General features: G+C 42.7%; 4 protein-coding genes across 19 annotated transcripts in view; all 4 read right to left on the minus strand.

Moving 5' to 3' along the window:
• The window catches only part of LOC113450758 (uncharacterized), a 107,295-nt gene that overhangs the window by 16,127 nt on the left and 69,276 nt on the right, over positions 1–21,892 (minus strand). The gene's annotated exons all lie outside the window — the stretch shown is intronic.
• The window catches only part of LOC113454332 (uncharacterized), a 48,319-nt gene that overhangs the window by 8,438 nt on the left and 17,989 nt on the right, over positions 1–21,892 (minus strand). Inside the window, exon 1 of one of the 2 annotated variants that reach the window (XM_087928192.1) lies at positions 4,918–4,982. The exons of the other annotated variant lie outside the window; for it this stretch is intronic. The gene's annotated coding sequence lies outside the window, so the exon portion shown is untranslated. Of the gene's footprint in view, positions 1–4,917; positions 4,983–21,892 lie in introns of those variants that run through there. 2 annotated transcript variants of the gene reach the window in all.
• Positions 545–21,892, minus strand: part of LOC113453709 (uncharacterized) — a 39,348-nt gene continuing 18,000 nt past the window's right edge. For 3 of the 8 annotated variants that reach the window (XM_087928172.1, XM_087928174.1, XM_087928171.1), the window contains exon 2: positions 545–3,708. In XM_087928172.1, the coding sequence (XP_087784298.1) occupies positions 1,947–3,269 (1,323 nt within the window). In that variant the 5' untranslated portion in view covers positions 3,270–3,708 and the 3' untranslated portion in view covers positions 545–1,946. Of the gene's footprint in view, positions 3,709–4,917; positions 5,021–5,197; positions 5,356–10,410; positions 11,383–17,246; positions 21,280–21,892 lie in introns of those variants that run through there. The other 5 variants (XM_087928169.1, XM_087928167.1, XM_087928175.1 and 2 more) reach the window with 4 other exon arrangements.
• Positions 11,638–21,892, minus strand: part of LOC113452270 (uncharacterized) — a 116,312-nt gene continuing 106,057 nt past the window's right edge. Inside the window, exon 3 of the mRNA XM_087928383.1 lies at positions 11,638–11,939. Coding sequence (XP_087784509.1) covers positions 11,896–11,939 — 44 coding nt within the window. The 3' untranslated portion in view covers positions 11,638–11,895. The remainder of the gene's footprint in view (positions 11,940–21,892) is intronic.

Consider the following 21,892-nt stretch of genomic DNA (forward strand, 5'->3'; position numbering starts at 1 on the left):
AAACTGGAAGAGTGAGAAAACTCCATCAGAGGAAGAAATTATTAAGAAAATATTGGATTGTGCTGAAATGAGTAAATTGACATTTGAAATTAGAGAACAAGAAGATAAACAATTTTATGAAGTTTGGGATCTTTTTTATAAATGGTTAGATAATAAAACATAATAATAGAACATTTAGACTTAGGATATAATTTTTTTTCTTTTTTTGATATTTTTATAAAACTTTATTAAGATAGATTTGGTATGAACTTATGATTCATTGTAAAATAAATTAAGTAAATTATAGTTATCTCGTTAAAGTATGAATTAATAAAATTACAGATAAATGATTTCTTAGTGATGATATCAGGTTATACAATTATTGATTGATAATATGAGCTATTATGTAATATAATTATACTAGCGATTAGGAAATGGATGCACACAAAAAAAGTGGTAAACCAACCGATGCACTGTTTGTAAATTTATGAAGAAGGATGATGTTTTTATGTCTTATGTTGTATGTCTATGTTGTTTCGTTGTTAAAATAAAAAACTTTTTTAAAAAATGGGGGTGCTTTGGCTGTCTTTGTGCCAAGTTTCTTGAGGCACTCTACGAATTTAATTATCAAATTTATTGGCCACTAATCCTACGGCTAACTTCTCCAATTTAACTCTTTCCAATCAGAAGCTTGATTTTGTACCTAGGTATGGACTTAATACAGTCTTTAAGTTAATTACTGATTTAAAGCTTATTTTAAGTTTGTTATAACTCTGGATGGATGGCTATATAAACATTTTAAGTAAATCAGAAGGGATGAATCCCAAAAATGGCCCAGCTTAGGCTGCCCATGTGCACGTTGCTTGAGGCACTCACGTTGCACAGACTCCTATAATTATCAAATTTATATGCCGCTAATCCTGGGGTTAGCTTCTCCAATTTAACTCTTGAAAAGCACCTTTGGGACATCCTTGCAAGGAGAAAGATTACCAGTTTTGAGCAAGAATGGCATCAGGCACAAGCATAATTAGTAAGGCCAGGAGGCCTGGTTAACCTCCGATTGGAACAAAAGCAAGAATCACCTTTTTGGAATTCCCAGACCATCCAAATGCCACCAACTTTGATAGAAGTCTGCTGCATTTGCAGGGCAAGTACATGTTAAAAAGGGAGGTTTTGCAATACATGATGTTTATTGGGATTTGTATTAACGTTTTAATGCAGTAAACCATGCAGAGTCACCATTAGTTGGGCTGCCATATACGTTTTCATGCTAAGTCAAAATAAAGAACAGAACAACACAGTTGGAAGGGATCTTTGAGGTCTTCTAGTCCAACCCCCTGCTCAAGCAAGAGACCTTAAACTATTGTGGTATATACATACATACATACATATTTATATCCCTTTGTATTATATGTAGAAATAATTCAAGGCGGCAAACATAGCTAACAGAGCTCCAAACTCGCTTTCTCTGGCCCAGCAATGGCAGATCCCCTTAACTCTGTGAAAGGGACATACTGCACTGGGCCAAAAAAAAAGGAAGCTCAGATGAGATTAAGAGAAAGGAAAGAGAAAGGAAGAAAAAAGAGAAGGGAAGCTCAGATGAGATTAGAGAAACAAAAAGGAAGAGCAAAGAGACAGGAAGCTTAGATCAAATTAGAAGCAGGCTAAAACATATGAAGAACAGTTACATGAAATGAGCATGGTTCATCTAGGGAAGACAAGAACCAGGTGTGACATGATAGCAATCTTCCAATATTTGAGAGACTGTCAAAAAGGGGGGAACAAACTATTTGCCAAAGCACCCGAAGGCCAGAGACGAAACAACAGTACAGATCAAAGAAAGATTCAAACTAGAAATAAGGAGCAATTTTAAGACAGTCAGAACAATCAACCCATGGAAGTTTGCCTTAAAAGGTTATGAGTGTGAACTTTGTGTGAAAGTGTTTGCAATCTGGAAGTTTGAATGATTACTCCCCTGTGTGTAACCTTACGTGATTTATAAGGCTAGACTTAGTACTGTAATCTTTCCCGCAATCCGGACATTCATAAGGTTTCTCTCCTGTGTGAGTCCTCTGGTGTTCTACCAGATGGGAATTCTGCCTGAAACCTTTCCCACAATCCAGACATTCATACGGTTTTTCTCCTGTGTGAGTCCTCTGGTGTATCACCAAATTGGAACTCTTACTGAAAGTTTTCCCACAATACAGACACTCATATGGTTTCTCTCCCGTATGAGTCTTCTGGTGCCGCCCAAGTTCAGATTTGCAACTGAAGCATTTCCCACATTCTGAACAGTCATATGGTTTCTCTCCCGTGTGAGTCCTCTTGTGTATCACCAGGCAGGAATTCTGACTGAAACTTTTTCCACAATCACTACATTTATATGGTTTCTCTCCCGTGTGTGTCCTGCGGTGTTCCACCAGGCTGGATTTCCAACTGAAACTTTTCCCACAAGCCAGGCACTCATATGGTTTCTCTCCCGTGTGTGTCCTGTGGTGTTTCACCAGATGGGAATTCTGAGTGAAACTTTTCCCACAATCCAGACACTGATACGGTTTTTCTCCAGTGTGAGTTCTCTGATGAATCATCAGGTTGGAATTCTGCCTGAAACTTTTCCCACAATCTGGACACTGAAATGGTTTTATTCCTGTGTGAGTTCTCTGGTGTATAATCAGGCAGGAATTCAGACTGAAACTTTTTCCACAATCACATTTGTATGGTTTCTCTCCTGTGTGTGTCCTGTGGTGTTCCACCAACTGGGAATTCTGCCTGAAACTTTTCCCACAATCCAGGCACTCATAGGGTTTTTCTTCTGTGTGAGTCCTCTTGTGTTTCACCAGGTAGGAACTCTGCCTGAAATGTTTCCCACAATCCAGGCACTGATATGGTTTTTCTCCTGTATGAGTCCTCTGGTGCAACACCAGGTTGGAATTCAGACTGAAACTTTTCCCACAAACAGGACATTTATACGGTTTCTCTCCTGTGTGTGTTGTCTGGTGTTCCACCAGGTGGGAATTTTGACTGAAACTTTTCCCACAAACAGGACATTCAAAAAGTTTCTCCCCAGTGTGAGTCCTTTGGTGTCTCACCAGATTGGAATGAATGCTAAATCTTTTGCCACATTGGGAACATTGGTAGAGCTTCTCTCCAGTATGGGTTCTTCCATGAATCATGAGGATGTTTTTCCGAGAAAAGCTTTTGCCGCACTCCAAACATTTATATGGCTTTTCACTGGGTGGATCCTGTTGTGCATAATCAGCTATGATCTCCAATCTGTGCTTTCCCCACATTAGGAGTCTATGGGTTTTTTCCAACACTGATGTACTTGGATTCTTGAGGCGGTGAAAAATATTTCTGATCTCTTGCCTGATGGTTGTTTGGTTCAAGCCATTTTTTCCTACCTCAAAGACTTCAATTAATGCCTGGCAATTTTGGCTATACAAGGAACCATTTTCTTCCTAATGACTCCAAGTTGTTCCTCGCTTCTTTATTTAAAGATTATTCTCTTTGAATTCTCGTTTAATCTTGTTATTTCCAGTTCTATGTGCTCTATTTTTTTTTTCACTCAAAACTTTGTTCTTGTTATTCTTTCCCTCGTCTCTCATCTGCTAAGGAAGAAGAGTTTTTAAACTTGAATTGGAAAATATTTTGAATGATGATTTATTTTGCGCATTAATGCGGCTTCTCATTCTTTGTTGTCCAGAGTACTCTTCTTGGCATCTTCTCTCTCTAAGATTAATATAAATGGATTAGTTTAATTATTGTTGGAAAAATGGCTGCAGGACATATGAAAGCAGCAAAAAAACACCACATATATTAGCACAAAAACAAACAAACATCAGAACTCTATTTTAATCTCTAATATTACTTATGATTCATTTGGAATATAGAAAAGTAACAAGATCCAAGTTCAAATATTGACTCAATCATAAGCATCTATTTTGCCCAAGAAACTCCTCGCTTGCCAGGGAAAAAACATCTCAATAATAGAAATCGTTACATGAAGGCTGAAGGAGATGGGTGGTTACCAATTATGAAAAATATGTAAAGATTTCTTTAAATGTCCCAAATGTGCCAGCAGAAAAGTACAGGCAGCAGTTTAAATCATGCATTCATCTTAATGGGTTAGTTTATTATTATTGTTTAAAAATGGTTGCAGAACATATGAAAAACAGCATGTGTATTCATGAAAAAAATAATAATCAAAATTCTGGTTTCACCTCTAAAATGAATTATGATTCATTTGGAAAATAGACAACTAGCAAGACGCAAGCTCAAATATCAACCCAATCATAAGATTCTCTTTTCGGCTTGGATAAATCACTGCTACATGCACACATAGGAGCACATAACTACAAGCTTATCAATTTATGTGTAGATATTATGTGTATTTCAGGGTGTAAAATGTTCCAGAAATGCCTTTGCTCAAATTTTTTTGACCTAATTTTAGAAAGGTTTTTCTTTAAAAGGTTTAAAGCAGGGGTGTCCAACCTTGGCAACTTTAAGACTTGTGGACTTCAGCTTTGCTGGCTGAGGAATTCTGGGAGTTGAAGTCCACAAGTCTTAAAGTTGCCAAGGTTGGACACCCCTGGTTTAAAGCATCTGTTTTGCCCATGAAGCTCCTCGCTTGCCATAGAAAGAACATGTCGATGAAATCTCAAGGAATCGTTTCGTGAACTGTGATGGAGATGGGTGGCTAAGAAATATGAAAAATGTGTAAAGATTTCTTTAAATTTCCCAAATCTGCCATCTCCAGGGAGAAAATCACAGGCAGAAGTATTAAATTGTGCAGAAGAATAAAATTCGGGAAGGGAAATAATATACAACAGCAGCCAACACGTTTCACCCTCGTTGCTTCCTCTCCCGCTTCCCCGCCGTGGAGGAACGCAAAGGGCCCGACTTGCTCCCGGCTTCTCCTCCGACCTGACCTCCACTCACCTCCCAGGAGCCGCTTCGACCTTCCAAGTGTCACGAGAGGCTCCGCCGACGCCACTATCCTTCCGTGGCTGAGCCGGAAGAGGAAGTTCCCCTGCCCTCCACCGCCTCTCCTTTACAAACCTCTCTAGCAATCCATCAATCTATCGTTTCAACCCGTTCAATCTCAGCCTCTGCCCCTTTCCTAGACTAGCTCGGTCGCTGCTTTGTAAGGCGTGACTGTTGCTTCTCTGCAGCGCGCCATCTAGCGACGTATGGTTGAAAGGAACACGCTCGTTCTTACCTATGGCGTTTGAAGCTGTTCTTCCTGGTTCCGCCCTTCCTTGTATACCGCCAAGTCTTCTTTGACTCCCATCGAGCTCATTGATAGCTTTTCTCCCTGGTGATCCATCCATCCCCAAACCTTTTTTTTCAGGTTCCCCAAGAGGGCATGGCCTGTCCCTGGAGCCGAGCCCGAAGTTTCGTTTGCCAAAAGCAGCAGCTAAAATGAAAGGAATCCTCCCTTTTGGGTGTGGGTCTAGAAATGACGTTCAAATAGGAAAAGACAAGACTTCACCTCCCTTGGTTCATGATAGCTTTTCTTCTTGGGGTTTGTGCGGGTGTGCAGGATATCTCCTCAAAACCTGCCTCTGCAATTTAGAGAATCTGTAAGACTGAAGCTTGACCCCTTGTCTCTGCTGGGATTTTAGTTTCTTTTCCTTCCATGTTCAGCTAACCAGCATGGGATATCCGACTGGTGCTCCATCCCTTCTTAGCAATTCTAGCCTGAATTGCCTATAGAGATTCCCAGTCAGCGAAGTCATGATATCAATGGTTTTCCAGAAAAATTAAAGAAAGCATTTTGCTTCAGTTTGAAATGCGGACAACAAGACTCACCTCCAACAGCCTGCACCTGTCTTGAACAGTGAAGAGACACAGGACGGAAAACACCTTGTGGCCACCAAGGCTCCACATCCATTTGCACGACTCACGTGACCCCGAGGACACAGATCAACTGCCAGGTGGCCTCAAGGACTCTTTCAAAGAATGCGAACGACCAGCTGTCTGCAAGGACTAGGAATCCTTCCATCTCCCACCAGCCAGTCAGAGCTGAAGAAGCCTCTTGGATGAGAAGCAAAACCTCTTCAAAGAAAAACCAGAAAGTCCAGTTGTCTCCTGATAAAGCAGGTCTTGTCAGGGTCCCAAGTAACAGACCCAATGCAATCAAAACTCTGAGGCCAAGCTGCTCCTCAAAATCCAGATTTATGAAACAGGTCATATTGGCACATCTGGTGAAAACCCGACTCTGAAGGTCCCAAAGTTTTCCCCACCCAAATTAAAAATCAAAGTTCTTCTCCCCAGTCCACCAACCAGGTTAACAGTCCCAATTCCAGCTGGTTTCAGTCCACGCCTCCCCAGCACCTGGTGAGAACGTCCTTGGTTCTCAGGAGAAAAATTTTATTTTGGCTACAGATCCCCAGCTATCTGTACTCCCCCGTCCCATTCCCACAGTTCCAACCAGTCTTGCTCTGGCAGCCCTGAATATGCCCCAAAATGGCTACAGGGTTGACAGCATTAGCACTAATTGCTGTTGCAACCCGAGAACCACCCATATTCTCAAGAGAGGGCTGAAGTATAATTTCCCCCCTTCTGGACAGTTGGCATCCTGGCAGGCTTTATACCTTCACCAGCAGTTTTCTATGCATAATAAAATCATGAGAGGTTTTCCTGGCAGAGGAGTTCAAGGCATCGCTGCAGATTCAGATCTTTTCTAATTGCAGCTGAAGAGGGCAGTGAAAGGCTGGCAGCTTAGGACTACCACTTACTCTCTGCTTGCACCTCTGAGTTTGCCATCCAGAGAAAGGGCTGTGTAGGAGGAAGACACCTGGGCCCCTTTTAGTCTGGTGCGGAATGCAATGGTGTGGGACTATGCCCAATGCCAAGGCTTTGTGTTTTCCTATTTGCTATATATGGGGTTGGTTGCTTTCTGTATTGTATTGCTGTAGCCATTGGTGGGATTCCAATTTTTGTTACTACCAGTTTTGCGGGCATGGTTTGGTGGTCATGTGACTGGGTGGGTGTGGCTGGGCATGGCCAACTTGATGTCACTCATGTCAAGGGATGCCTTGCTTGGCCTCTCCTTGCCTTGAAGGCCTCAACGAGATACAGTTTCCCTGTCTATTTACTACTACTGAATATCCAAAATTCACTATCTAACCCTATGTATATATGCCATATGTGTACATACGTATTACATAGTATAGGCTCTATACTATACTATAGTGTGTATAGGCACACAAAAAGATATATTATCTACTATATATATTATACTTTATTTATACTGTATACACACACACACACACACACACACAGCTCTTGTAAAACTATAGTCGACCTCACTTACTGTGTTTGGAAAAACACACCCAGAGTCCACTTTCTGCCACACATTTAACTATACCTTCTGCATATTAGAACATTACACATGCCTTCAGATGGCCTTCCCTAGCCTGCACATGACTGTTACAGCCCGATGCCTCTAAAATGTGGTAGAAATCACTTAACAACGCTCTTGCTTAGCAACCAGAATTTTGGGCTCAATTGCGGTCATAAATCAAGGACTATCTCTGCTTTCCTCTGCATGGCAGCCTTGTCCTAGTAAACTTCTCCTTTCTGGCAATTTTCCTCTCTTGTTAGAGGCACCAAAATAATCCAGATGAGCTAAGATTTCCTGTTGGAGCAGGGGGTTGGACTAGATGGCCTCAGAGGTCGCCTCCAGTCCTAGGTTGCTGTGCTGCTTCAAAGCATTTTCTGAAGCCACATGTAGTGCCAGGGTTTGTGGTTCTTCCTTCCTCTCCTTTTCTTCTCTCCCTCCCTCCCTTCCTCTCTTCATGTATGTATCCATCCATCCATCCATCCATGTCATTCACTTTCCTCTCCCTTCCTTTTTTTTCTTCCTTTTTCTTTCTTCCAGATTCCATACAGCTCTGGACCCAAACCAAATACAAGTGGTCCTCGCTTAATTCCCAGTTGCTTAGCAAGTGTTCTAATTTACAACTGACCTCCCCAGAGCTACTTGAGCGGTTTTTGGAGTTTTGACAGCCACACACACACATACACGCAAAATTTATGACCAGTTACAACATCCCACAGTCATGTGACGGAGATTTTCTATATTTTTTGCCAGTTTCCAACAATTCCTTCTGGTTTCCGGTTAAAAATGCCCACCGGGGAAAATAGACTTGTTTAACAACCACAGTGTTTGCTTAATGACCACAAGGTACACTTAATGACCAGGATGTTTGCCTAACACAGGAGTCTGGGTCTGCAACCTTAAACACTCAAAGAGCCATTTTTCTATTTTCTTTTAAACAGGTATCTCTCTCTCTCTCATCTTTCTTTCTCCCTCTTTCTCATATCTCTCATCTCTTTTTCCCTCCCAATTTCTCTTTCCTCTCTCTCATTCTCTCCATTCATCATTTTCTCATTTCTTTCTCTCTCCTTTCCTATCATCTCTTTTGCTCGCACGCGTGCACACAAACACACACACACAAGTAGATACCCTCCTGGGCCGGGATCACGGCGGCGCTGGGGATGGCAACTCCTCCTCTTGCTGCCATCATTGTGCGCTCACGTAACCGGCCACACAGGAGAGCCAGAGCTCTTCCCTCCTCCCTGCATTCGGTGGCGGTGGCGCTTCTCCCTTCCTGAGCCGACACGAAGGGGGCCGTGGCTGGTGCTGAGCTGCCTGTGAAGGACACGGAATCGCAAAAAGCAGCCGGTCGTGGGCAGGGCAGAGACAATGCTAGAGGAGCTTCAGCCGCTTTGTCCCTCTCCCTCTCGGCTATTGGGCAAAGACGTGTGAAGCAGCTTTATCCAAGCAATAAAAACTGATTTTACTGCTTCCCCTTGGCTAACGCCCAGCGAGGGAGAAGTTGCCCTGCCACGAACAGGCAGAGACGGGCGGTGAAGGGCATGCTGGAGTGATGCTCCTGCGCTGATAAAACTTTCCCTTCCCCTGTGGAAAGATCGAGGACTTTTTACTTCATCCTAGGCCGAGCGAGGGGATGCTCTGGGCACAGGTCGCCATCAAAGTCATGGGCAGCCCAGCTCTCAGCTTCTGTCAGCCCTCCAGGTGGCTGCCACCCATTCGCCCTTCCCTCTGCCGCGGATCCTGCTGCTGGCAACAGGGAACGCACTTTCGAGCCAGCCTGGCTGGCGGGTAGCCAAACAGGCGGCCCGCTTCTCTGCTGTTGCCAATGACCCCCAGACCACACCTTGGGCGCCACCAGCTGGCACAAATGTACCATGATGAAGCACCGCCCACCCCCCCATGAATGGGCAAGGCGAAGGCAAGTTGTGCTTCACTCCTGCACGCTTAGGCTTCACCATTCGCTACCTCCACCTCAGAGCCACCCACCTGCCATTACCACAGCACCGTTACCTTTAGGGAACTCCCTCAAAGATTGCACGGCAAGAGAAAAGGCAGCCGCGGGTGCTGCCACGGCCTTTCAGATCGGCCTTGGAAAAGCCTACCCTCACAATTTGGACTCTGGCCGCTTGTGGGAGGAACCCTGAAGCTTAGCGGCAGCATATTGCATGCCTTAACAAAGCCCGCCGGTGGCCTCAGGGTGCCTTTCCTTCCTGTGGTTCTAATTCTTAAAAATTTTGGGTTCTCGCACAAGCGTTGGGAGAAAGGGAGCCCAATGGCGATTGCCAGCTTTTTCAAGGCCGGTCCTAGAGGGAGACAGAGATCAGTGTGGCTTTCCTGCCCGTGGTTCTGTCTGTCTGCCCAAGGGAGCCGGGGGGGCGGGAGGCTCAGAATGGTATGTAGGAAATCTGTCTCTGCAGCATCCATTGCTTGCCAGCGTGCAGGCAATGAGCTGGTGGCGGCTGGCAAGCACGCTGGGCCACGTAGGAGGCAGCTAAGCTGGGATTCAGGCCTCGCTGCTTGCAGTCACTTACCCAGGCAGATCAGCACCGTGTGGGATGCAGCCCTAAGAGACCGTGTGGTTGAGGCAAGCCAAGGAGCAGCAGCAGCTATGCAGGACGAGATGAGGAGTGACTGCGCAGGGCGGGGAGTTCCAGGCAGAATTACCGCCACTGGTTTGCCTGAACTGGCTAGAACCGGCTGAATCCCACCATTGCTGTAAGTTGTCTGGAGTCACAATGCGTTGGGCTGCCATACACAATTTCTTCATAAAAATACATACACACATACATACACATCCATATCCCACCTTAATTAGATGTAGAAATAACTCAAGGTGGCAAATATACCTAATAGAGATATAAGAGACTTTCTTCTGTCAACCATGGCAATTCCCTCGACGCTGTGAAAAGGAACAGCACCACAATTCCAAAGAAAGGAAGCTCAGATCTCCTCCCTCATGTTTGATACCAAGACATGTTTGACTAAAAAGAATAAAACAAGAAATTAAATGGTTAATTTCTCAACTGGGCTGCCAAAGACAGAAGAGAAATGAGATTCAAGATTCCTCTACATACATCAAATTTTGCTTCATATGGAATTTCTTGTGTGCAATAAGAGAGGAATTTTGTGAGAAACACTTCCCACAATCTGGACACTTGAATGGTTTCTCCCCTGTGTGTAACCTTACATGATTTATAAGGCCAGACCTAGTACTGAAATCTTTCCCACAATCTGGACATTCGTATGGTTTCTCCCCTGTGTGACTTCTCTGGTGTACTTCCAACTCGCAATTCCAATTGAAACCCTTCCGACAATCTGGGCACTTGAATGGTTTCTCTCCTGTGTGTAACCTTACATGATTTATAAGGCTAGACCTAGTACTGAAATCTTTCCCACAATCTGGACACTCATATGGTTTTTCTCCAGTGTGAGTCCTCCGGTGTATCACCAGGCTTGAATTATGACTGAACCTTTTCCCACAATCTGGGCACTCATAGGGTTTCTCTCCTGTGTGAGTCCTCTGGTGCCTCACAAGCTTAGAATTCTGCTGGAAACTTTTCCCACAATCCGGGCACTCATATGGTTTTTCTCCAGTGTGAGTCCTCCGGTGTAGTTCCAACTCAGAATTCCAATTAAAACCTTTCCCACAATCTGGACACTCATATGGTTTCTTTCCCGTGTGAGTCCTCTTGTGTATCACAAGCTTAGAATTCTGACTGAAACTTTTCCCACAATCCATGCACTGATACGGTTTTTCTCCAGTGTGAATTCTCTGGTGTATCATCAGGTTGGACTTCTGACTGAAATTTTTCCCACAATCCGGACACTGAAATGGTTTTACTCCTGTGTGAGTTCTCTGGTGTATTACAAGCTTAGAACTCTGCTTGAAACCTCTTCCACAATCATTACATTTATACGGATTCTCTCCTGTGTGTATCCTGTGGTGTTCCACCAGGTTGGAATTCCAACGGAAACTTTTCCCACACTCCAGACACTCATATGGTTTTTCTCCTGTGTGAGTTCTTTGGTGTATCACCAGGTGGGAATTCCGAATGAAACTTTTCCCATTAACAGGACATTTATACGGTTGCTCTCCCATGTCAGTCTTCTGGTGTATCATCAGGTTGGATTTCTGACCGAAACTTTTCCCACAATCCGAACTTTGAAATGGTTTTACTCCTGGGTGAGTTGTCTGGGGTCTCACAAGCTTAGAACTCTGCTTGAAACCTTTTCCACAATCACTACATTTATACGGTTTCTGTCCTGTGTGTGTTGTTTGGGTAAGCCATTCTTTCCTTCCTCAAAGGCTTTAATTAATGCCTTCCAATTTTTCTTCTCCCTACTGACTTCAACTTGTTCCTCACTTTTTCTTTATTTAAATATTATCTTCCTTGATTTCTCATTTAATGGTTTTTTCAGTTCTATGTGCTCTATTTTTTCCCACTCAAAACTTTGGTCTTGTTATTCTTTCCCTTGTCTCTCATCTGCTGAGGAAGAAGAGTTTTTAAACGTTCTAGAGGAATTGGAAAATATTTTGAACGATGGCTTATTTTGCACTTTAATGCTGCTCCTCATTCTCTGTTGTCCAGCGTGCTCTTCTTGGCATCCTCTCTCTCTGTAAGATTAATATAAATGGGTTAGTTTCATTATTGCTTAAAAATGGCTGCAGGACATGTGAAAGTAGCAAAAAAAAAAAAAATCCCCACCCCATATATTAGCATGATAAAACAAAACACTAAAATTCTATTTTAACCTGTAATATTATGATTTATTTGGCATACAGAAGCCTAATGATGTAAATTCAAATATTGATGCAAGATCTTTTTCAATCAGTCAAGCAGAATAGAGTTGAAAGGGACATTGGAGGTCATCTAGTTCAGCTCCTTCTTCAAGCAGCTATGTGCTATAATATTACACTTAAAATTTTGGCTTGGGTAAATACACTCATTTATCCTTGCATATGAGCACAGACATGTACACCTATGAATTCGTTTTTTATTTTATTTTACCAAGCGATTATTAGATAAAAGGTATAAGTATAAACATGGTTATGAATACATGAAATGGATAGGAATATGAAAAAGAAAAATAGGACAGGGACAGTAGGCATGCTGGTGCGCTTATGCACGCTCCCTACAGACCTCTTAGGAAAGGGATGAGCTCAATAGCAGACGATCTACGCGTATCTCAGTGTGCAAAATGCCCCAAAATGCATTCGCTCCAATTCTTTTGATCTAAGTTCAGAATGGGGAGGGGAGGGGACGCTAATAGAGGAAACGGTGCCCAACTCCTAGTCGAGACACAAAGCATCCTCCGCTTTGCCCATGAAGCTCCTCGCTTGCCAGGAAAACCCCAGGTCAGCCACGTCACAAGGAATCAACAGGGACGTGAAGGCGGGTGTTTAAAAAGGGTGTTTAAGAATTATTATTTTTAAATCTCCCAGCAGAAAATCTCAGGCAGGAGTTTTAACTCCTGCAGCCCCGGAGGAAGAAAATTCGGGGAGGGGATGAACATGCAAAAGCAGCAGCCCACATGTTTCAGCCACGCTTGCTTCCTCTCCCGCTTTCCCGCCGTGGAGGAACCCAAAGGGCCCGACTTGCTCCCGGCTTCTCCTCCGACCTGCCCTCCACTCACCGCCCAGGAGCCGCTTCGACCCTTCAACTAGGACAAGAAGCTCAGCCGACGCCATTACCCTCCCCTGAGTCAGCCGGAAGAGGAAGTTACTCTGCCCTTCGCTTCCTCCCCTTTACAGCCTCTCTAGCAACTCACTACTCTATCGTTTCAACTCGCAGCCAAGCCTCTCTTGCCCTCCTTAGAACAGCTCTATCGCCCTTGCCTGAAACACCATACCTGAAACAAGGGTTCTTTCTCTGTAGCACGCCATCTAGCGACATGAGGCGGAAGAACATGCTTCTTTCTACACTAAGGTGTTCTCATGGATTCCGTGCTTCCTTAAGTGCCATCAAGTCAGAGGTGGAATTCAGCAGGTTCTGACCAGTAGTGAGAATTTTGAGTAGTCCAAAGAACTGACAAATACCACTTCTGACTGGAGATTTTACACTATCGTTCCCCTGCCATGCCCACCAAGCCACGCCCACAGAACCGGTAGTAAAAAAATTTGAATCCCACCACTGCCATCAAGTCCTATTTGACTCCCATCGAGCTCATCGGTAGCTTTTGTCCTGGAGGATCCATCCGCAAACCTTTTCTTTCAGAGGGCACTCCTTGTCCCTAGAACTGAGCCCGAAGCTTTCTTTGCGAGAAGCGGCAGCTAAATCAAATAAAGCATCCTTTGGGAGGGGCGGGGGGGGGGCTGCAAATGACGTGCAAATAGGAAAAGAGAAAGTGCACCTCCCTTGGTTCCAGCCACTTCTTCCTCTGGGGGTGGGACGAGTGTGCAGGATAACTCCTGAGAACCTGCCTCTGCAAAGCAGCAAACGTGTTAAGAGTGTAGCTTGTCTCTTCTGGGATTTTCTTTTATTTCCCAATTTAGTTATCAAACCTGCTATTTCTTACTGGTGCCTCATCCTTGCTTAGCAATGGATTTCCAGGCCCAATTGGTGTTGCAACCCGAGAACCACCCTCATTTCTTTTCCAGGCTCAAGAGAGGGCTGGGAGAGTAATTCCCCTCCCTTCTGGACAGTTAGCATCCTGGCTGGCTTGATGCCTTCATCAACAGCAGTTTGTAATGCATGAGAAAATCACGAGAGGTTTTCCTGGCAGAGCAATTCAAGGCATTGCTGCAGATTAAGATCAGTTCATCTGAAGAGGGCAACGAAAGGTTGGCAGCCTGGAATATCAACTCACCCTCTGCTTGCAGCTCTGACTTGCACTGGTGATCAGAGAAAGGGTTGTGCTGGAAGGAAGACACCTGGGCCCTTCTCAGTCTGGCTGGGGCACACCACCAAAATGGCGTTGCAATTCTCATGGACTTTTGGAGGGTTTGAGATAGAAGAAGTACAGTGATTATGTCCCTCCTAGACCTCTCATTAGATTTCAATAACAATGACCATATCCTCCAATGTCCAGGCTTTGGAGACAGGACAGGGAAGGAGCTTTATTATGATCATTCTTCTTCTACCTCTATGCCTGGTTCCAGCCCAGAAAAAGGCCAAATCTTGACTCCTGCAATTTGCAGTGCTTCAGGGCTCAAGCCAATCACTACTGCTGGTTAATGTCTACCTGAAAAAACTAGGAGAAGCCATCCATACTATGACACCCAATTATGTACAGGTAGTCTAACTATGATCGTTCAGCTAACCAGCATGGTGTATCCTATTGGTGCTCCATTCCTTCTTAGCAATTCAAAGTCTAGCCCAAATTGCCTATAGAGATTCTCAGTCAGCCAAGTCATGATATCAATGGATTTCCAGAAAAATTAAAGGAAGCATTTCGCTTCAATTTGAAATGCAGACAACAGACTCACCTCCAACAGCCTGCAATGGTCTTGAACAGTGAAGGGACACAGGACAGAAAACATCCTGTGGCCACGAAGGCTCCACATCCATTTGCACGACTCATGTGATCCTGAGGACACAGATCAACCTCCAGGTGGCCCCAAGACCCTCTGAAAGAATGCAAATGACCAGCTGTCTGCAAAGACTAGGAATCCTTCCACCCCCCACCATCCAGTCCGAGCTAAAGAAGCTTCTTGGATGAGAAGCAAAACTTCTTCAAAGAAAAACCAGAAAGTCCAGTTGTCTCCTGATAAAGCAGGTCTTGTCAGGGTCCCAAGAAACAGACCCAATGCAATCAAAACTCCGAGGCCAAGCTGCTCCTCAAAATCCAGATTTATTAAACAGGTCATATTGGCACATCTGGTGAAAACCCGACTCTGAAGGTCCCGAGGTTTTCCCCACCCAAATTAAAAATCAAATTCTTCTCCCCAGTCCACATGTCCATCAACCAAGTTACAGTCCCAATTCCAGCTGGTTTCAGTCCACGCCTCCCCAGCACCTGGTGAGAATGTCTTTGGTTCCCAGAATGAATTTTATTTTGGCTACAGATCCCCAGGTATCTCTCTTCCCCACTTCCATTGCCACAGCTCAAAACAGCCTTGCTGTGGCAGCCCTGAAGACTTTCCTTCCGGTTGACCTCGCTGCGTGATTGGCACAGGTGAGCGGGGCTCCACATCCCCACGTCAAATCCTCTTCACTGGAGGACTCACCAGGGAGCTAAAGTCACCCTGCAGGGTGATTAATGAGAGGCACCTTGCTGTTTGCGGAGAGTGGCGGCTCTCCTGCTGGACCCAGGGATTCTTCCCTCTCTACTGAAGATGAAGGTGAGGCAACCAACATGGCCACCATAAAGTGTGCTGAAGCAATGAGAGTGGACAGTGATCCGAACTGGGTGATGTGATCTTTAACTTTTGTCAAAGATTTTCCCACAAGAAATTTAATCCATGAAAGTGACTCTTTGGAATACTTTTAAGCAGAGAGTAAAGCAGGATAAAGAAAATTATACCCTAAAGCTACAGAACACAGAAAAACTGGATGTATAAATATTACTGACAGGACTTTGAATAGGCGCTTCAAAGTGCTGGATATTTGACTGTTTAATGGATATCTTGTCTGAACTAATGAGAAAGAAACTTAAACTGGATTTTTAATGTCAATTTTTGAAAGCGGACATTTGATTTTTAAGCTGAAGGCGCCATCTACTGGTGAAAGTGGCCCTGGATAGTTTTTGATAAGGGGAAATAACATCTGGAGGTCTGTTTTGCTTCATTATTTACTGTTCCATACTTATCTACCCTATGATGACTAGAGGCCAACCTTGAAAAACCTGGAGGATATCTACTGGAATGACTTTTGAATACTGGAACTATTGAATAAATGAAAAAGTAGATTTAAAGAACTACTTGGAAAACTCCCTGGATGGTATAAATGAAACTTGTTGACTAATTGTGGAATAGAAAGAATTCTAATTATGGCATCTCCTGATGAACCATATTAAGACCAAATAATATGCTGGCTTTGAGAAGTCAAAAACAATACAGCAATGTCAGATTATTGGCAGAACACTGAATACAACTTGGGATTTTTTAAAATAAGGCAAGATGGCTCCTTAGGAAGCACTGGAGGCACAAAAAGAAATTATAAGGCTACTGCAAAATATTTATGATACGATGATGGTGAATATTAAAGAGAAAGGACTTGTTGCACGATATAACTGGAAAGACTGAAAATGTGCAACAAAGACCAATGAAGCAAGTGTCAGCTTTGGAATCCTTATTAAAAGTTGCCACACAGCTGCGGAGGATGGAAGCGGGGGTGTGTGTGTGATGTTGTTTGATTAGCTTTCAGTCGACAAAATAGATATATAAAACCTTCAAGGTCATTCTCTATGGCGCAGCAAGAATTGTAGCTGAAGGGTGATTGGTTCACGTGATTTATGATGTGAAAGAAAGGGGTGGGTATAGGTTGAGTCTTGTGGGAAGTCTGGGAGGAAACTTTAGTTTCGGAATTCCATAGACGTACCAAGTTTCTGTTTTAGTAAAGCACTTTGAGATTATGTTGTCTCAGAGTTAATGATGGAACGGATAATTTCTGGAACCCTGACAGCAAGATAATAAAACCCAGGAAACAAGGGAGACAAACTCAAGAGGATGAGACAGAACAGAAGACACAGCAAACAGAACAAGATTATAAAGTTGGAGTAGGAGATTATAAAGTTGGGTGAAATAAAGTTGGGAGAATATATACAAGGAGACAGAAAAATGGAATTGAATATACCGAAAGATACCTTCGGAAAAAAGATAAGAGGATTTGGCAGGCCTATGGGTGGACTGGCAGCAAAAAATATTGTGGACAGAAATAAAGCTTTGGTTGAATATGTAAGATATAAAGACCCAAGGGAGGAGTATGGGAGGCAAGCTAAAAAGAGAAGAAATGTAACTTCCAAGAGAATGAGAGACGATGCATAGGAAGGATTTTTTTGTTTTAATGAGATCAGCCTAAAACTAGAATAAACTGTAGAAATAAGGGGAATATTGTCAGAGCGTTTGCAGCATGGTTACCATTATGAGACAACTCGGGAGCAAAACACAGCATACAGAGACATAAACATTTAACAGTGGTGGTTTATCTACAGTTATGTATAGAAATATACGTGGTAGGCAAAATACTTTTACAAGTAAGCAAACTTCTTAACTCTGCTCGGAGAACTTTTGGAAATGAATACAGGACACAAAGAGAAAGAACCACACCCTCTAATGGTTGCAATATATAAACGCCTCTTAAAGGGATCTTTAATCCTGTCTTAAAGGGAAATTCCTATGCTATGCTGATTCATTCTTATTGCATCATCCTATATTGCATCAGCTTCACTGCTGGTTGGTTCTTAAATCCCAAGAACTTAACAAATATACATTTGTTATCTAACACAATATTTCAAATGAATATCAGAAATTGAAACTAAGAGTTTGAAAAAGGATGTTATTTGGTATGTTCAAAAACAATGTTATTACTATTAGGAGGTAGCAAATATTGAATAATGGAAAAATGAAGAATTATGACTTGACATAGTTATGTATAACATTAGATTAATGTAGCAATCTTTAAGATTGGCTGCATTAAAAATTAGGATATAAAATTTAGAAATGAGGAAATATTGTTGTACATACTTTTATCTGAATATATGTAAAGTGAATATTAAGGTTAGGATCAGAATTTGAAAAAGGACGTTACTCGGTATGCTCAAAAAGAATAGTTATTACTATTAAAAGAATGTAGCAAATATTAGTAATTGAAAACTGAAGGACTAAGTGCTGATACAGTTATGTATAACAGCATTAGACCACATAAGCTGGACTAGTGATTTTTGGGTATTATTGCTTTTGTATCAAAATGATACTCATTGTCATACCACATACATTGTTCATGAAATATTGTTTTTTTAACAAAACAGAAAAACATTACACAAAAAACCCTTTCCAAAATGGTTCAGGGTTGACAACACTAGCAGTAATTGCTGTTGCAACCCAAGAACCACTGATATTCTTTTCCAAGCTCAAGAGAGGGCTAGAAGTGTAATTTCCCCCTTTTGGGTGAGTTGGCACCCTGGCAGACTTTATACCTTCAACAGCAGTTTTCTATGCATAATAAAATCATGAGAGGATTTCCTGGCAGAGGCATTCAAGGCATTACTGCAGATTCAGATCTTTTCTAATTGCAGCTGAAGAGGCCAAGGAAAGGCTGGCAGCTTAGGACCACAACTCACCCTCTGCTTGCACCTCTGAGTTTGCCATCAAGAGGAAGGGCTGTGTAGGAGGAAAGACACCTGGGCCCTTCTCAGTCTGGTGGGGAATCCAATGGTGTGGGAGTATGCCAAATGTCAAGGCTTTGAATTTTGCTATTTGCTATATATGTTGATTGCTTTCTCTATTTTATTGCTGTAAGCTCTCTGGAGTCACATTGCGTTGGGTTGCCATACACAATTTCTTAATAAAAACACATACACACATACATACACATCTATATCCCACCTTAATTAGATGTAGAAATAACTCAAAAGTGGCAAATATACCTAACAGAGATCTAAGCACCTTTTCTCTGGCCCAGCATAACAATTCCTCCGGACACTGTGAAAAGGAACAACCAAACAACTCAACAGAAAGGAAGCTCAGATCTCCTCCATCATGTTTGGTACCAAAATATGTTTGACTAAAAATAATAAAACTAGAAACTAAATGGTTAATTTCTCAACTGGGCTTCCAAAGACTGAAGAGAAATGAAATTCAAGATTCCTCTACACACACCAAATTTTGCTTCAGATGTACTTTCTTGTGTACGATAAGAGAGGAATTTTGTGCGAAACACTTCCCACAATCTGAACACTTGAATGGTTTCTCCCCTGTGTGTAACCTTACATGATTTATAAGGCTAGACCTGACACTGAAATCTTTCCCACAATCTGGACACTCATATGGTTTCTCCCCCGTGTGAATCCTCTGGTGTATCACAAGCTTAGAATTCTGCTGGAAACTTTTCCCACAAACAGGACATTTATACGGTTTCTCTCCTGCATGTGTCGTCTGGTGTTCCACAAGGATGTAATTTCGACTGAAACTTTTCCCACAAACAGGACATGCAAAGGGTTTCTCCCCAGTGTGAGTCCTCTTGTGTTTCACCAGGCAGGAACTCTGACTGAAACATTTCCCACAATCCAGGCACTGGTATGGTTTTTCTCCTGTGTGAGTTCTCTGGTGTCTCACAAGCTTAGAACTCTGCTTGAAACCTTTTCCACAATCACTACATGTATATGGTTTCTCTCCTGTGTGTGTCCTCTGGTGTTCCACCAGATTGGCATTCCAACGGAAACCTTTTCCACAATCCAGGCACTGATACGGTTTTTCTCCTGTGTGAACTCTCTGGTGTATCACCAGGCAGGAACTCTGATTGAAACTTTTCCCACAATCCTGGCACTGGTATGGTTTTTCTCCTGTGTGAGTTCTCTGGTGTTCCACCAGGTTGGAATTCCGAATAAAACTTTCTCCACAAACAGGACATTTATATGGTTTTTCTCCTGTATGACTTCTCTGGTGTATAACCAGGTTGGAGTTCTGAATGAAACTTTCCCCACAAACAGGACATTTATATGGTTTTTCTCCAGTATGAATTCTCTGGTGTATCACCAGGTTGTAATTCCGATTGAAACTTTTCCCACAAACAGGACATTTATATGGTTTCTCTCTTGTGTGTGTCGTCTGGTGTTCCACCAGGATGAAATGTTGACTGAAACTTTTCCCACAAACGGGACATTCAAAGGGTTTCTCCCCAGTGTGAGTCCTCTTGTGTTTCACCAGACAGGAACTCTGGCTGAACCGTTTCCCACAATCCAGGCACTGATATGGTTTTTCTCCTGTGTGAGTTCTCTGGTGTCTCACAAGCTTAGAACTCTGCTTGAAACCTCTTCCACAATCACTACATTTATATGGTTTCTCTCCTGTGTGTGTTCTGTGGTGTTCCACCAGGTTGGCATGCCAACGGAAACTTTTCCCACAATCCAGGCACTCATACGGCTTTTCTCCTGTGTGAGTCCTGTGGTGTTTCACCAGGTAATAATTCTGACTGAAACTTTTCCCACAGTATAGACACTCATATGGTTTTTCTCCTGTGTGAGTCCTCTGGTGTTTCGCAAGGCAGGAACTCTGACTGAACTGTTTCCCACAATCCAGACACTGATATGGTTTTTCTCCTGTGTGAGTTCTATGGTGTTCCACCAGGTTGGAATTCTGACTGAAACTTTTCCCACAAACAGGACATTTATATGATTTCTTTCCTGAGTGGGTCATCTGGTGTTCTACCAGGTGAGAATTTTGACTGAAACTTTTCCCACAAACAGGACATTCAAAGGCAGGGCTTTTCTCCAGTATGTGTTCTTCCATGAATCATGAAGAAGTTTTCCAAGAAAAGATTTTGCCGCACTCCAAGCATTTATATGGCTTTTCACTGGATGGATTCTCTCCTGCATAATCAAATGTGATCTGCATTCTGTGTTCTTCCCACATTAGGAAGTCTATGAGGTTTTTCTAACACTGATATGCTTGGATTCTTGAGGCAGTGAAAAATATTTCTGATCTCTTGCCTGGTGGATGTTTGATTCTAGCCTTGTTTCCTTCCTCAGATGCCTTAATTAATGTCTGCCAATTTTGGCTATACATGGAACCTTTTTCTACCTAAAGACTTCAAATTGTTCCTCACTTTTTCTTTATTTAGATATTATCCTCCTTGATTTCTCATTTAATGTTTTTCTTCAGTTCCGTGTGCTCTATTTTTTCCAGCTCAAAACTTTGTATTTGTTATTCTTTCCCTCGTCTGTCATCTGCTGAGGAGGAAGAATTTTTAAACTTTACAGAGGAATTGCAAAATATTTTGAATGATGGTTTATTTTGCATTTTTATGCTGCTTTTCATTCTCTGTTGTCCAGAGAGCTCTTCTTGGCATCCTCTCTCTCTGTAAAATTAATATAAATGGGTTAGTTTCATCATTGCTTAAAAATGGCTGCAGCCTGCAGGACATGTGAAAGCAGAAAAAAAAACTACCCCACCCCATATATTAATATGAAAAAACAAAAAAAACCTAAAAGTCTATTTGAAACTCTAATATTATGATTTATTTGGCATACAGAAGTTTAAGATCCAAGTTCAAATATTGACACAAGATCTCTTTTTAAATCAATCAGTCAAACAGAATAGAATTGAAAGGGACCTTAGAGGCCCTCTAGTCCAGCTCCCTCTTCACTTAATTTTTTGGCTTGGGCAAAAACACTCATGTATGCACGCATGACCTCAGAAACACACACCTATGAATGTATGCAGACAATCTAGGCGTATCTCGGTGTGCAAAATGTCCCAAAGTGAATTCGCTCCAATTCTTTGATCTAAGTTCAAAAAGGGGAGGGGAGGGGTCGCTAACAGAGGAAACGGTGCCCAACTCCTAGTCGAGACACAAGAAATACAAAATAAATGGTCTTTTTAAAAAATCTCCCAGTAGAAAATCTCAGGCAGGAGTTTTAAGTCCTGCAGCCCCGGAGGAATAAAATTCGGGGAGGGGATGAATATGCTGC

Source organism: Pseudonaja textilis, chromosome 2, assembly GCF_049901715.1.
Source record: "Pseudonaja textilis isolate UNSWEBS1 chromosome 2, rPseTex1.2, whole genome shotgun sequence".
In the NCBI taxonomy this organism is placed as follows: domain Eukaryota; kingdom Metazoa; phylum Chordata; class Lepidosauria; order Squamata; family Elapidae; genus Pseudonaja; species Pseudonaja textilis.